The following is a 17,568-nucleotide window of genomic DNA, read 5'->3' as shown; positions in this document are numbered from 1 at the left end:
GGTAATACTATATATTTTTTTTTGGCCCATGCCTTTTTAAGCTGTTTCATATTGAAAGTTGGGATATTGTAAAAATTTTGTCAAAGATGTACTGTAGTGCTATTTGAAGTACCTGTAACAAAATACAGTCGGCCCTCTGTATCCACGGGTTCTGCATCCTCAGACTTACCTACTACAAATCGAAAATATTGGGGGGGGGAGACTACAATAATAATAATAATACAAATATAAAACATAGTATAACAGCTATTTACATAGCATTATTGTTGTGTTAGGTATTATAAATAACCTAGAGATAATTTAAAGTATACAGGAGGAATTGTGTTGGTTAGATGCAAATATTGCACCATTTTGTGTAAGGGAGTTGAGCATCCTTGAATTTTGGTGTCTGCAGAGGTCCTGGAACCAATCCCTTGTGAATACTGAGGGACAACTGTACTTGTTTACCTTTATTGTCATTGCAAGCTTCTTATGGAAATTTTATAGGAATGAAAATAATGTATACATCTATGTTAAGAAGATTAAACATTAGATGTTAAATGATGGTTTGCTGCATGCTAGAACTGTTAGTATTGTTGAATCAATTACTTTAGTTTTTTGAAAAAAATAAACTTTATAAATATCTTTAAAGATAACTATAAGAATTTTTTGTTTGAGTGATTCCAGACTGTAGCATGGTTATGTACTGAAGTAGTTTGATTGGCTGGCTGAGTTAGTAGAATTATTGTTTTATGTTTTGTACTGCAATAAGGCCTATAATTTTAAGAAAAAAAAATTGATGTGTGTTTAAGGGAAGTAGATGGTGGTTAAAATTATTGAAAAATTCAAATTTCAGAATATTTTTAAAATAAAGTTTCAAGTTACATAGTTTGGACTTTTTTTTTTAAAGGAAGTGTCACACAGTATTGGAACAAGGTATTGATTGATTGCCAGATACTTTCATGGGCCCATTTCAATCCGCCTTCTACAATGAATTTACATGCGTATTTAATCATTTGCTTCCTTGTTCACTTACGTTTCTTTGATAGCTCCTTATCATCTACAAAAGAATAGGTTAACTCTGTTGCATGTCATACTGTATACTTATTTATCTATTTGTCCTCTTTGGCCTTCCTCTCCAGATTTGTACTAAAGAAATACAGAATCAGTTTCTTCAATACATATTAATATTCTAGTTATTTTTGCCATCCATTATGTTTACCTTATATTAATTTAAATTAGACACAGACTCTTAAAATCCATTCAAAGAAGAAATTTAGCTGAGTCAGATTTTATTCCTTTTTCTGTTCTTCCATGATGATGGGGGAAAACACGTGCTAAAAACTGACTTGCAGAGACCACGGATTTCGATGTACACGTTATATAAGATAACCAATTAGAATTACAGACATCTTTAAGGACATAGCCGTAGTCTTTGAAGTCTGAGTATTTTTATAAGAATCCTTTGTTAAAAATAACATTTGCAAAGATTGTTTTATGATGCAGAACCCTATCTGCTCTTTAGAAGCTGTAGGAAAGGAAGGAACATTTAATCCCTGTCTTATTGAGACTTCTCTTGCCAGTTAGAAGGGCTTAGATTTAAGAGCTAGGTGCTGGAATTCTATTCACATTAAGAGAAAATAGCAAATGTAACTGGAAATAAAAGTGGTACAATGGTATTATTAGATGGAATACAGAACATCAAATATTTTGCATCTACACTGGCAATCTTATATTCAGTTGTTGAAATTGAATTTATGTACTATTTCCTCTGAAAGCCTTTCTGATTTACCCAAGCACTCAAATCCCTGTGTCCCTGCTACTTTTTGTTTATAACTCTATTGTTACTGTTGATCTTCCACTAGAAACTAGTGTTTTTCAAACTTTAGAGTATATTGGCCTTGTTAAAAGCATAGATTGCTGGGCTTCACCCTGAGAGTTTCTGATTCAGTGTCTGGGTTTGGGCCCAAGAATTTGCATTTAGTAACTAACAGATTAGCTGTTGTTATCAGACTATACTTTGAGAACCACTGAGCTGAACTACACACTTCTGGAAAGCAACGGAATGCATCTTTTTATATTGTGTAGAGGGCTTAATACAGTGTCTGGCAAACATTAGGTCCTCAAATGTTTATTGAGTGTATGAAGGAAGAAATGAAAGAAACAAGTATTACTAATATTACATTTTCCTTAAATCTATAACTCTACTTAGACCCTTTCATTCACTCTCAGAGGAAGTTTGCCTTCTACTGTGTTGGGATCAAAGCCAATCCAACATGTCCTCTCTAAACTTTCCTCTGACCTCAAAAATATCTTGTTTATCTTTATGCCTTTTCTCTTTCTCATTGTCTCAAAATAATGTTCCTCCACTTTTCTGAGGCTAACTTTTCCTTGTCCCCTTCTGGGAACTTCATTGACAGTCCCTTCTTTTTTCTGGTATCTGGTTTTTCAGTCTCCGTGATTCCTTCTCTGTTGTCTAAAAATTCCATATGTTCTCTGTTCACTTGTGATGCTTTTGGCTGCAAGTGACAGAACCCCTAACTCAAACTGCTTTAGCAATAACTGCTTTAGCAATAAGGACCTTTGTCAGCTTACATGACTTGAAGACCAGTGACTAGATAAGCTTTAGGGTTGTCAAATTCCATAGTTGAATTGATTCTATTTACTTTCGTCTGCTCTGCCTTTCACAATGACGAGGCCATTTTCCTGTGATTTTATGATGCTTTTTTTTTCTTTTTTTTTTTTTTTTTGTAACCAATACCTCATGCTTCCTTTTTGGGAAGTACACTGGGGCAGTGGAGTGAGTGAGAAATCTAGAAACTCTCACAAGAGCAAGGAACAACTTTGCCAAAAACCTACAGCAAATCTCACCTCTCTCATCTGACAGAATTGCTTCATAAGCGCATTCCTGAACCAAACCATTGACAAAGATTATCTCGAGCTGGGGTTGGAACTGAGCTTTCCTTTCAACACATAGTTGCCTGGGAGTGATAAAGGTACTGGTCAAATTTGAAGTTTTGTTTGGAAAGAGAAGAATGGATAGGCAATCCATGTTGTCCCCTGTACCTAACTTAAAAAAGGGTGGGGACAAACAACTTTAGTTTTACTTGTTACTTTGGCTACTATCATAGTTTACTCTTTTCCTTTTATGGTCAGAATTGCTGCAAATTCATCTTATATCTACTTTCATTGCCTCTTTACTCACTAACTTCTTAGCCCTTTATTACATGTTGTTTTCCTCACCATCCCTTGGGAGTTGCTCTCAGTGGTTATTGTAGTGGTCATTGTTGGTTGCAACCACATCTCTTTCTCTCTTTCACTTATCTCCTTCACCAGCCAGGTGGTCTGGGAATAGGTAACCCAATCTAAGCCAGAGTAATTGGCTTGGGAGTTTCACTGACATAAGATGATTGGATCAGAGTGAAACCTTGAACTTATTTTAGTGATTGAGGAAGGAGAAATTAGTGTATAGAAGTTCTCTCTTTTTCTATACCATAATGGGCATTAGTCTGTTGAGGAAGTCAAAACACAGAGGAGATGGGGCAGGGAGCAAAGACAAAAGAATCATTCCACAGAGAAATGGAGCTGGAAACCTAATCAAACCGCCTGAATCCTAACATCACTAGACTTTTTATTTATTTACACCTATAGATTATTTTTAAGCCAATCTGAGTTAAGTTTTTCCTCTTTTTCTTCTTTTTTTTTTTTTTTTTTTTTTTTTTGGAGACTGTCTTACTCTGTTGCCTAGGCTAGAGTGCTGTGGCATCAGCCTAGCTCAAAGCAACCTCAAACTCCTGGGCTCAAGCGATCCTTCTGCCTCAGCCTCCCTAGTAGCTGGGACTACAGCCATGCGCCACCATGTCTGGCTAATTTTTTCTATATTTTTCATTGTCTGGCTAATTTCTTTTCTATTTTTAGTAGAGACGGGGTGTTGCTCTTGCTCAGGCTGGTCTCGAACTCCTGACCTCTAGCAATCCTCCCACCTCAGCCTCCCAGAGAGCTAAGATTATAGGCGTGAGCCATTGTGCGGGGCCTGAATTAAATTTTCTTACAACAACGTATCCCAATTAATGATGGTCACCAGTGGTTTTCTAATTGTCAAACTCATAGTCTTTTTGAAATTCTTGTCCTTTTAGATTTTTTTGAAGCATTTGACACTATTGACAATCTTACCATTTGAAACCCTTCTTGACTCACTAGTTCCTTTGCTTTCTCCTTTATTTACAAAACACATTATAGAAAGCTGTAAAACATAGGGAAAACTGAGATTTTAGAATATCCAAACTCATTAGTCAAGAACAGATAAGAGAAATGATAAAGTAGTTAGAGATGAGAGAGAGAAGAGGGGTACTATGACACTGCATTCTGTCATGAATCTGGTAGGTATTACCAATTAGAAGCATTCACATAGATCACTTGAAAGCTACATATGATCTGGAGCTTATTGGTTTAATATCCTCTTGGCCACAAAATCATGAGACAAGTTATGAATTTAAGAAATATGTAAATTGGAAAACAAACTTTATTACCACTTTATCGCTTCCTACCACCTTAGACTGCCTTTCTGTATAATGGAATCATTTTTCCTTTTAAAACCCACTCTACCCTCTGTCTTATTTACTGTGCTTTGTGGTTCCACTATTCTTCCAACTACTTAGGATGAATTTCTCTTTAGTTTATCTCTCCAGTGTCTTCCACATTTATTCCTTCCTTTCACTTCACTGCCAGTACCCAAATTTAGTTCTTTTTACTTTAGCCTTAGGTTTGCAATAGTCTCCCAGCTGGTATTCCCATCCTAATATTACCTGCTCCAACCCATTTAACACATCACTGAAGAGGATCTTCCAAATTTAGTTTTCCAATCAATGATTTCCTATTGTCTTCCACAATAAAGACAGCCTCCTTTCCCTAGCTTTCAAGGGTTTCAACATGTCAAGCCTTTTGCTCACTCTTAACATTACCTCAGCATTACCTACCTCCATTACTTTATCTGGATATGCTGTAAATATAGCATAGTCTAGAAATATAGTCCTTACAGTTTTGGTTATCAAAATGTTATGTGTCAAGATTCATTATGAAAGCCATCAGAAAATCTTATTTATTGTTTTATAGACTCTGTTTGGAAATAAAATGTCAATAGATATGTATTCAAAATCTGTTGCATTTAAAATTGTGATCATGCACATTTTTATCTTTAGATCTATAAATAAACTTCATACAATAAAATGTAGAGTGAAAAAAGGACTTCACATTTAATCTCCATGCCTACAGACAATTGTTTTTTCCTTCAAAATGTTTGTTTTTGACAGGTCAAATATGTTACAAAATGGCACATAATGTAAAAATAAGCCATCTCCCACTGCTATTTCTCCCACCACCACCAACACACAATTCTTCCTTCCCGGAGGCAACCATGTTATTAATTTCTTGCCTGTATTGATTCAGGGAGAGTTTACTAGAGATACATGTTTAATTTATGTATGGATTTGAGAATGGTAGGGATATACAGTCAAACTCAGTAATAAGAAAACAAAACTGGAGACCATTATCCTAAGTGAAGTGGCTCAAGAATGGAGAAACAAACACCATATGTTCTCACTAATAAGTAGGAGCTAATAGATGGGTACACATGGGCACAAAGCCCATAAGAAACCAAGGAGGGGAGAGGGTGAGTGGGTGGGTGTGGGATAAAAATTTACCTATTGGGTACAATGAACACTATTCTGGTGATGAGCACACCAAAAACTCTGAGTTAAGCATTATATGAGATATCCATCTAATAAAGACACTTGTATCCTCCAACTAATATTTCAGAATAAAAAAATTATAAATTTTTCTTAAAAGTGCTTAAAAAATAAGAAAACAGGTCGGGCGTGGTGGCTCACACCTGTAATCCTATCACTCTGGGAGCCCGAGGCGGGTGGATTACTGGAGGTCAGGAGTTCGAGACCAGCCTAAGCAAGAACGAGACCGTCTTTACTAAAAATAGAAACAAATTAATTGGACAACTAAAAATATATAGAAAAAATTAGCCGGGCATGGTAGCGCATGCCTGTAGTCCCAGCTACTTGGGAAGCTGAGGCAGAAGGATTGCTTGAGCCCAGGAGTTTGAGGTTTCTGTGAGCTAGGCTGACGCCATGGCACTCTAGCCCAGGCAACGGAGTGAGACTCTGTCTCAGAAAAAAAAAAAAAAAAGAAAGAAAGAAAAGAAAAGAAGCAATACAATTTAAAAGAATGGGCAAAAAATCTGAACAGGGGTTTCCCCAAAGAAGATACATGCATAGAAAATAAGTACATGAAAAGATGCCCAACATTATTAGTCATTAGGGAAAGGTAAATTAAAGCCACGATGAGATATATCACTTATTAAAATGGCTAAAATTAAAAAGATTGATCATATTAAGTGTTGGTGAGGTTGAGGAGAAACTGGAACTATCACATGCTGCTTGTGTGAATGTAAAATGGTACAACTACTTCGGAAAGCTGGCAGTTTCTTAAAAAGTTAAAAATACACCCAATCATTCCATATAGGAACAATCATTCCGCTCTTAGATATTTAAGAGACCCAAGTATATGACCCAATCATTCTGCTCCTAGATATTTAAGAGAAAAGAAAATATGTGTCCACATAAAGATGTATACAAAAATGCTCATATCAGCCTTATTTGTAATAACCAAGAGTTTGGAACAACTCAAATGCCCATCAACAGATGACTAGATTAACAAACTGGCATATCCTTAAGATGGAATGTGTACTACTAAGCAATGAAAAAAAGGAATGAACCGATACATGCAACAACATGGATGAATCTCAAAATCATTTTGCTGAGTGTAAGAAGAAACAAAAGGTGCATTCTGTATTGTTTCACTTATATAAAATTCCATTAAAAGCAAACTATAGTGACAGGAAGCAGATCAGTGGTTGCCTGAAAATGGGTGGGTGGGAGGTATGAAAGGGATAGATTTAAAAGTACACGAGGATTTTAGGGGCTTTAGATATGCTCACTGTAATGACTTTGGTGATGGTTTCACAGATGTATGACTATGTCAAAACGTATCAATTTTATAGGTGCAGTTTATTGTATGTCAATTTATACCTCCATAAAGCTGTTAAAACGAAGCCCCAAATTCCCAGTCTTTTTTTTTTACTACAGCTTTCTTTAGGGTTGAAAGAAAACCAAGGTTCCTAGTCCTCCCACCTCCCCGCCCCCAGCCGTCACTAACCAGGAGAACCCCCCACCCACCACCATCCACCTGGCCCCTTCCTGTGATCCCAATCCCTGCTGGATGTTTTCTCTCTGCCGCCCGCTAGGGGGCGCATACTGAGGAGGTCGAAGCCCTCGGCTCTCTAGCTCAGATCCAACGACTGCATGAACTTCCGGCCCCGCTCTGTTCCGCTTCCCGGGAACGCAGTGCCTGCTCTGTACAGCTTCCCCGTGGTACTGCAGTGCTGTGGATTTCCGGGCCGGCGCGTTTTTGCATCGCGGGGTTAGACGCGGCAGCAGTCGCTTAGGAGAAGTGGACCGGGCTTACCGCTGCCCGCGGCTTGTCCTTCCGTTTCCACCAGAGTGGAGGGAGAGTGCTGCCATGGCGGCCCCTGCACAGCCCAAGAAAATCGTAGCTCCTACGGTGTCCCAGATCAACGCGGAGTTCGTGACCCAGGTAAGCTCAGGCGAGTTTGCTGTGCGTGAGTGGGTAAGGACGTTAAGGCCCCAAGACCTGGGCGTGGGATTTTCTTTGGGTCTGGGAGCACCCAGGGAGGCATTCATTCCCCAGTTCTTTCACTGCAGTCTTTTTACTATCTGGTGTGTGCCGGCCACTAAGTTAGGTGCTGGGGATATCGTGGCGAGAGAAGCTGCCCCTCCCGGAGAAGTTCACGGCCCAGGGAAGACAGACACATAAAAAGAAAACTACTGTGTGAGTTTTGCTGTATTGGACTTTGTGGCAGGAGCAATGGATTTAGAGAGGAAGGAACTGCCCACTTTATCTGAGACTGGCAAGAAGGCTTCTCAGCAGAGTGATGCCAGAGTGACTCTTGAGAGGGGAGTAGGCTTTTCCCTGGCCGTAGAGTAACCTAAGTTTTTGAGCGGAGTGATGAGAATCTGAGAAGACTCTCCAAGTATACCATCTATGAAGAGAGTGATCCTGTCGTTTGATAGCGTTCATTTAGAACTTGTTTACAGTCTTGCATTGTGAGTCTCTGTTGGCTTTGGATAGGAAAACACAATTGTGTAGTTGTCAGTAACTTTTCTACTCTTCATTAGTTACTTGGAAATTGAATAAGAGTGTAAGTAGCTCAATGAAGGTGTTATGCCCATCCTCCTCTTCTTCTTCTTCTTCTTCTTCTTTTTTTTTTTTTGAGACAAAGTCTCATCCTGTTGCCCAGGCTAGGGTGCCGTGGCATCAGCCTAGCTCACAGCAATCTCAAACTCCTGGGCTCAAGCAATCCTCCTGCCTCAGCCTCCCGAGTAGCTGGGACTACAGGCATGTGCCACCATGCCCAGCTAATTTTTATATATATATTTTAGTTGTCCAATTAATTTCTTTCTATTTTTAGTAGAGATGGGGGTCTCACTCTTGTTCAGGCTGGTTTTGGACTCCTGACCTTGAGCGATCTTCCCGCCTCAGCCTCCCAGAGTGCTAGGATTACAGGCATGAGCCACTGCGCCCGGCCCCATCTGCTTCTTTATTCTCTGTTCCTTATCTCATCACATTTGCCAGGGAAGAAGCCTAGAAGTCATTTTGAGTCCTCCATTTTCCTTAACTCGTACATTCTAAATATCTTTTAAATCTGCTTTTCTATACCTCTGTCACCTTAAGTCAGACTGCCATTGTTTTCTGCCTGGACCAGAGTATCCTAATCTGTCAATGTAGTCTTCCCTCTTGCTCCTCCAGCCATTCTTCATGTTGTTGTCAGAGTGGTTTTGTACAAGTGCAAATCTGATCCTATCACTTGCCTTCTTAAAAATTTTAAAGAGTTCTAATTGCCCTTAGGATAATGCCTGGAGTCTTTCAAAGTATTGTGTGCCATGTTGCGCAGGCTGGTCTCAAACTCCTGGCCTCAAGTGATCCTGCCACCTCGGCCTCCCATAGTTCTAGGGTTGCAGGTGTGAGCCACTGTGCCTGGCCAGTGGCCTGTGCTTATATCGCTTTCTTCTCCCTTTCTAACTCTGCCTTAGCCATACTGAACTGTGTTAATTTGAATGTGCTGTGTTGTCTTTCATCTCCTGGCTTTTCAACATTGTTCCTTCTGCTTGAATCATTTTTTCCCACCCTCCCTTTTTCATTGTTATCCTACTGTACTAATTTAGAGAGGCTTTTCCTGACAACTTAACCTAGATGAGAGCACTATTTCCCCATATACCTGCATTTTTGCAGTAAAAGTCTTAGTTTCCTGCTGTTGTGGAGCTTACATTTTAGAGAGAAGAGCCAAACAGATGAACAGTATAGTTTCAGACATTGATAAATGCCATGAAGAAAATGAAACATGGTTTTGGGACACTGATGGGTGTGGGGTATAGGAAAGGCAGTCAAGAAAAGTCCTTTCTGAAGTGACATTTGAGCTAACACCTGAATGCAAAGAAGAAGCCAGTTTGGGGAGAGCAAGGAAACAATACAGGGAATAGAAATGCAAATGCTTTAAGATATGAATGTAAAGACGGCCAGAGTGGCTCGAACATGAGAATGGTATGAGATGAGGACACAGCAATGTGTCAGGGACCAGATCATATGTGGTTGTAGAGGCTGAGGTAAGAAGTTTGAATTTTATTTTAAATACAGTGGATTTTAATTGCAGTTTGTGAATACTATTTTAGAAATATTGCTCTAGGTGAAGTGTGGAAATTGGTTGGGGATGAAAGAGCAAAAGTAGTAATAGGGATACCAGTTAGTCCAGGTATAGATGATGGTGGCTTCTACTAGTAAAGATTGAAGTAGACTGAATATATTCGGAAGCTAGAGGCAGTAGGACTTGATGATTACTTTTGGAGAGGTGGAGGAAAGGAACAAATTGAGAATAGTTTGAACAATTAGGTGAATGGTTTGGACATTTACTGAGATGGAGAAGACTAGGAAAAGATAAGGTTTAGTGGAAAATGTCAAGATTCTAATTTGGCCACATTAAGTGTGAGATGCACAGTAGACATTCAGTTGAAAGTGTTGAAAAAGTGTGTACCTAGAGCACAAATGGCAAGATCTTGAATATAAATTTGGGAGTTATTGACCCAAGATAATATTTAAAACTATAGGACTGAATGCTGTGTCTTAGAGAATGTCGTTTTAACATGTAACATTTATTGTATTTTGCATTAGATTGTGAGAGGTAAGGCTAGGGAACATGTCTATTTTATTCCCCATGCATTCCCAGCACCTAGCATTGTACTAGGCACACGTTGTGTGGTGAGTATTCGTTGAGTGAATAAATGAATGAATTAATGAATAAATGTGGCAGGGCATTAAGATGTAGTGGGAGAAATGAAGATTCTTGGCAGTCTTGGGCTATGATAGCAAACATTAATGTCTAATATTTGCCAAATACTGTTTGAACTCTTCTAGGCTGCAAAGAAAGGTGATCCTTGTCTTCAAGGAGTTCATAGTATGTGGAAGGAGACTTTAGAGACTTAAAAATCTCAACATAGTTTAATGTGAGAAATACCAGAATAGAGATGTGGGGAAAGTGCTTTGAGAACAGTTTAAAATGATTACATTTGTCTAAGGAAAGAATTTCCAGGAAGAATTTTCTCATTGAGAAAGTGCCATTTGAGATAGACTTTGAGGTGTAGAGCTAGGAAAGTAGAAGAATTGGACATCTGGGTTTAGGTGTTTCTTCTTTTTTAAAAAATTTAATTTCTGAGCATCTGGCACACCTGGCCAGAGAAGATGCTTTTAAATTAATTTCTTGAATGAAGTAAAGAGGTTAAAATTTAGTTTTAAGAAGATCAGAGATCTGAACTTTATGATCTCATTTTTTTAATGCTACAGTCTTTCAGTAAGGTTATTTTGAACAATCTATGTTGTCAGAGCTGTACTAAGTGGGAAATGGAAAGTTTTTATTTAATGTGAGACTAGAGAGTTTGGGGAAGGGCAGTATGTTCTTAGAGATAGTGATGTCTTAAAGATCACGAGTTAGACCCCAAGGAAAAGGAGAAACTCAGAGAGAGAAAAGAAGCATGATAGGTGCTTAATGTTTTCTGGATCTTTAAAGTACCGAAGTACAATCAGCAATTTAGATCAGAAGATAGGAATTATGTTTTTATTTGTAATTCCCTGAATGCATCAGAACAGATTAGACTTAGTTCTCTGAAGGGCGTGATGTAAGAAGAAACTGAGTTTGTGTGATGCTTACGTGGGGAGTAGAATGAGGAAGTGAGAATACCACAGAATAATTGGGCCTCAGGAGAGAATTTTCTATTGGGCCAGAGAGTGATTGGTAATTTGGGGAAAAGTGTCATTTAAGTAGGCAGGTACTGTAATGTTTTTAGAGGCTTTTCCTTAGAGCCAGTTGCATGGGAGTCTTTTCAAGTGTGTCAACTGTATTAAGTGCTGAGTTGTTATAAAAAAGCAAAGAAGATACAGGTCCCATCTCTTTAAATGTTCAGATTAAACAAAGAAGAAAGGTGGATAAGCTATCAGATAATTACTCTACAGAAAGATAAGACTATAATAGAGTTATTTACAAAATAAAGAGAAGGAAAAAGCAATTATCACCATCAAATAGTGTTGGGGAAACTGTCAGAGAAGTAACATTTCAAATCTTACTTCATTTGTCCATCTATTCATTCATCAAACATTATTTAAGTGCCTCTAATATGCCAGACACTTTGCAGAGTCACTTTTTAATAAATAGTTGAGACTTTGTGCTTGATAGATTTTTAAGAGATTGTAGTGTAGTTTAAAACAAAATCAATAAGACCAGGTTGTTTCTTGAATATTATACAATCCATCTAAGTATCTGGAGAGATTGTATATATGTATTTAAATTTCACAATTTCCAGGTAAAGCCTAATCTACTGAAATGTAACATACCAACTGATTTATTCTCTGTAATAACCAGCTAATAGACTATAGTTTTTTTAGTCCTGGGTATGTACTAATCATTTAAAGGTTTACTATTTTACAAATTGACATTCATTAAGATTTTTAATCTAGTTTTTAATAGTTGCTCAACTATTAACTAACTGTAATCCTGGGCAGATCACTTATTTTTTTCTAGACCAGGGTTTCCTTATCACAATGCTGAAGGTGTTTGACTGCATGGTTATTAACTGGGCTGTATTGTTTCCATAGGGTTGGTTAGAGAGGTATGGTTTGGTTTTTTTAAATTGCAATGGCAGGTTGCAGGTGCAAAGCACTATTGGCACTTAGTGGATTGGGGCCAAGGATGCTAACTGGCCTGCATGCCTATGTAGTCACTTCAGAATTACTCTGTCCCCCAATGCCAGTAGTGCCTTGTTAAAAAACAGATTCTTACTGAATGCTTTCAGTCTTCTAGCTCGACAATGGCATGAATATATGACTTACTGCTTATACTCTTTACTTTTGCAGTTAGCATGTAAATACTGGGCTCCCCACATCAAGAAAAAATCACCTTTTGATATAAAGGTAAGTATTTTTGGTTTGCAAGATATTTTAAAAAAATATTATACTCTTTGTATCTCTTTTTTAAGGGTTAATTCAACAAAAGCTCTCCAGAATTTTTCTGAAAGTTAAAAATACAGTTTTTTGATTATCAAACTAGTAATTACTCATGTTAGAAAATTTGGATAATACAGAAATTACATGTAAGAAAATAAAAATCACTACCCAGAGATAACTTGTCTTATCATTTTGTTGTATTTCCATTAAGCTTTTGCAGAAATGCATGTGTATATAATTTATTTAACCATTTTTCTATTTATAAATTCTTAGCTTATTTTTAATTTATCGTTATTATAAATGATCATTTAATAAATATCTTTGTAAAGATATATAAATTTTTGTATAAGTTTTTGACAGTTCATTTAGGATAAAATCTATTGTGTTCTCTTTTATGTTTAGGTTGGTGAATGAGATAAAGGTCTGTAATAATGATGGAAGAAGTGAGGGTTACATAGCACAGGGATTAGATGACTAAGGACCAGTAATAGTCAATAAAGGAATGGACTTATGGTTCAATTGAAGCAATTTAAAAAAAATTAAAGGAAAAATTCCTAAATGTAGAGTTAATTCTCATTGGAATAGGTTCTTAAAGAGAGGTCTTTAAATGAAATAGGTGTGACATATTACATATCATTCAACAAATAATGAAGAGTCAGTTTAAGTTCTGCCCTTATAAATTAAATTGTGATACTTTAGATACCCTTGTTAAAAATGAACTTTTTAACCCAAAATTTCTTACATTTTTTGAGCTTAAATCCTTATAAATATATTTTTGTTCTGTCAGTAATCCTACTTTATTCCCTAGAAGGATATTCATAAACATGGCATTCATTAATTACTCTTAATTATCAGCAGCATTACTTTATATTACTATATGCTGTTTATTTTTGTGTTTGTGTTGGAGCTGAGGGTCTCTAGGATAATTTTTCATTAATAACAAAAATATTCTAATGGCACTGCTACATTGAGTTGAATCTAATTAGGTTAAGATTTTTTAGAGATTAAACTCATATCCCGATCATTTTAGTTTTTACTAGATAATTGTAGATGAAATTATATGTGCCTCTTCAGAAAAACTTTATTACAGGTTGGTATTTAAAGATAGCGATGTCTTCATTTTATTATTTAATTTAAATTTTATTAAAAGAAAAGCAATAACAATTTCTTCTAGATTGAATGAGGCTTGCTTTCCTCATCATCTCCCTCCCTCTTCCACCCACAAGCATTTATTTCACAAATGTACTTAGAGCAGTTAAAAGATATTATAGTTACCATATAATAATATTATATTATACCATGTTAAAGAACTTCATAATTGTACAGGATTTTTTTTTTACTACTATTAATACTAATACTACTATTAACTTCTATTGCTACCGATAACTATTATCGAAGGCTCACTATGTGCCATGATTTGTACTAATTCTTTATATGCCCTGTCTTATTTTATTTACAGCAACTCTATATAGTAGTTTGTATTATTATATCCATTTTGTGGATAAGGAAACTGAGGCTTAGATAGGTCAGGAACCGCTTGCTGTAGGATCCCAGCCATCAGTAGTGAAGGTGGATGTTTTGAACCAGGCTTCTAACTCCAGAGCCTGAATTCTTAAGTATTTTTTACCATTCTGCTCAGTCTAATTCAAATGAATGGAAATTCTAAGGCCTTATCATGGTCATTTGGATAACCGGATATAACGATTAGCATTAGTTTCTATTATATCTTCACACTTTTACTTTCTGCCTGGCTTTTGGAAGCACATTGTTAGGACTCTTAAATGGAGTCTGATAACAATTAAAACTTTAAAATTAAGTTTTTAAAAATATCCTGACTTTGTAAATTTTTATTTTCTCTAGAAATGTTATTAATATAAATCATCTTAATGAATCCTGAGCTAGATATATCTTTTTATACTTTGCTTTCTGTTATTTCACATTTTGAGAAATGTAATGTCATTATTTAAAAAATTTATTAAGTGTTATTTCATTAGCAGTAGAATTTTTTTCTTTTTTTTTAAGAGACAGGGTCTTCCTTTGTTGCCCAGGCTGGAATGCAGTGGTGCAATCATAGTTCACTGCAACTTTGAAATCCTGGGCTCAAATGATCCTCCTGCCTCAGCTGCCTGAGTAGCTAGGAAAGACTTCAGGCATGCACCATGCCTGCCTAACTTTTTTATTTTTGTTGAGACAGAGTCTCAGTACATTGCCAGGCTGATCTCAAACTCCTGGCCTGAATAGATCCTCCCGCTTTGACCTCCCAAAGTGCTGGGGGATTATGGGTGTGAGCCAGCCACCACACCAGGCCAATAGTAGTAACATTTGATAGCTTTCCTAAACCAGTTTATTATGTATAATCTCACCAATTGAAAACTATCAATTTAGGATCTTTAAAAAAGTTGTTTGAGATATTAAACATTTTATGTTTTTGATAACAGGTGATTGAAGATATATATGAGAAAGAAATTGTCAAATCAAGGTAGGAATGAGTTTAAATTTTATACATTGGCATTAGGGGTGGACCACGTTGGATATTGTCTGAACTTCTGTGATCATAACTTGGAACTTTTATTTATTTTTTGATTTGCTCAGGGAGATGGTGCCTAGAAAAACTTTGTATTTTGGTGCTGAAGAGTGATAAATTATTTCTTTGCCTTCTAATTTTTGGCTCAGATTGGAGGAATTAAATCCTATAGAGTTTGTCTTTAGAAGGAAGATGAGAGAGAGTAAAAGCTAAATATTTTATTTCAATTCAACTAATTTTCTTATCATTTCTGACTAGTCTTTTAAAAAATATTCTTAAAATATTATAAAAGTAAAACATGTACAGTAATAAATTCAAAATAATATATTTTATGCATTTATATAATATATAATATACATTTATATAATATATACATAATATATAAAATATATAATAAAATTTGAAAAAAAGAATTATTTTTGAACAATATATAGAAAAGGATGTTTCAATATTCTTCCCTGCCTTTTAACCCCTGATTTATTTCCTATGTATATATCTATTCTGTTTCCCAGCCCCTCCTCCCACATTTTTCCAAACAAGAAAGGGTTTATACTCTACATGATTCTCCATCATGCTATTTTTTTTAATTTAACAGTATATCATGAGCATCTTTCCATGTATGCACCTGTAGACATGTATGACCAGTGAATATTTTAAAAGGGTATTTGATGAAAGGTTTTAATATGAAATGGAAACATTTATATTATGAATGCTACAGATTTTATAAAATCTTGTATTTGATATTTTTCATATGTTTGTATCTTAGGAAGTAAATTTGGCTAAATATTGTGAAGAGAAGTCTATGGCAGTGTCAAACTCAGAGGCTAGTTATTTTGATTTTTTTGTTATAATGATTGATTCATGAGCCTATAGAGGTAGGCAGAGTCAAAGGTCATGTTAAGGATTTTGTTCTTTATTTGAAAAGCAATAGGAAGCTTTTCAATGAAGAGTTGTAAGCACAATGGTGATATTAGTAAAAGGGAATTTGGATTTGAAGGGGTAAGAGGCAGGGAATTACTTAAGTGTGTATTGAATTAGTCAGCTTCAGAGTAATGATGGGTTGGACTTGTGTGAAAAGTTGAGAAGGAGAGAAATTGTCTATTTGAGAAAGAAGTGAAGAGACTTGATGGTTGGATATGGTAGATGAGGGAAAGGGAAGAATCAAAGATGACCCCAGAATTTTTTGCTTAAGTTGCTGGGTGTTAATGGTACTATTACTGACTTTTGCTATTGTTAGGGGTAGGACTAGGTGGATCTTTAGTTCACATTTGGATATCTTGAATTCTAGATAATTAAGAGCCATGGAGTTGGAGATGTAGAATAAGTAGTTGGGTATGTAGGTATATAGTTCAGAAGAGACTGGGTTGAGCCTACTTTGTATCAACCACCATTTTGATGCTAAAGATACAACAGTGAACAAGGTAGATAGAGGTCCTACTTTCATGGAGCTTACATTCTAGTGAGGATGACAGACAGGAAACATACAGATGTGATGTAATGTCAGGTAATAGTAAGTGCAATGAATTAAAGTGTGGGTAGGGGATAGTGACAAGGGCTGCTATTTTGGATAGGATAATTAGGCAAATCTTCTCTGAAGATATGACATTGAAGCAGATACAACTTTTTAGTTGAGAGTGGGTATGGTGAAATTGCCTGAGAAAACTTAACTAAGGATGAGTAAATAGATAGATGAACTGTAGGATCCTTTTTTTGTGTGTGTTAAGGATACACCAATCTGAAAATTAGTTTGAATCTTCAGAATAGGCTTTCATTCCAGTAGATAGAAGTTATTTGGGTTTTGTTTGTTTTTCATTTAAACCCTTGCTGTTAACATTTTTCTTTAAAGATAATTTTTTATAACAGAATAACAAAAAGCTTCCAGTGATTTTTAAGCCATGTAGACTTGGCTACGTTGTTTTTAATTGCTGAAAGAAGTGTCATTAGCAGGGCTTGCTAAGAGTATCATGGCACATTTAATAACTATTTTGTCATCTTGTACAGATTTTTGAACACTAAAAGCACTTCTATAACACATAAACTGTAATTGTATTTAAAAATTTAAATGACCAATTTTCTAGACTAGTGTTTGAGGGAATTATTTTGCTGAGCTGTGCGCTCATGGTATCTTCAGTATTGGAGGAATGGTTTGGTAATATTTATTAAGTTGTTTGTAGGTTATCAAAATATTCAGTTTATAACCATAAGATACTCTTAATGTTATACATTAAGGTACTCATAATATTCATTTTTTGTACATCAACCCTATTTTTCCAGGAGGCATCTGGGAAATAACCATTTCTTATTATTACATATAAATAAATAATCACTTCTCATATCTCAAAATTACCTCTTAAAAGGTCATATTACCCAGTCACTGTATAGTGTATGGTATATTACACAATTGATTCATTTTTGCAATTCTTGCCATTGTC

The 17,568-nt window shown here is 36.0% G+C and overlaps 1 protein-coding gene across 1 annotated transcript in view; it reads left to right on the top strand.

The window, feature by feature from the left end:
• Positions 1-7,374: 7,374 nt before the first annotated feature.
• AQR (aquarius intron-binding spliceosomal factor) overlaps positions 7,375-17,568 on the top strand; it is a 97,646-nt gene continuing 87,452 nt past the window's right edge. The window contains exons 1-3 of the mRNA XM_012766344.3: positions 7,375-7,641; positions 12,523-12,579; positions 15,051-15,091. Coding sequence (XP_012621798.1) covers positions 7,567-7,641; positions 12,523-12,579; positions 15,051-15,091 — 173 coding nt within the window. The 5' untranslated portion in view covers positions 7,375-7,566. The remainder of the gene's footprint in view (positions 7,642-12,522; positions 12,580-15,050; positions 15,092-17,568) is intronic.

Source organism: Microcebus murinus, chromosome 6 (assembly GCF_040939455.1).
Source record: "Microcebus murinus isolate Inina chromosome 6, M.murinus_Inina_mat1.0, whole genome shotgun sequence".
Lineage (NCBI taxonomy): Eukaryota > Metazoa > Chordata > Mammalia > Primates > Cheirogaleidae > Microcebus > Microcebus murinus.
The sequence above is the reverse complement of the archived record's forward strand: the minus strand, read 5'-3'. Positions and strand labels throughout refer to the sequence as shown.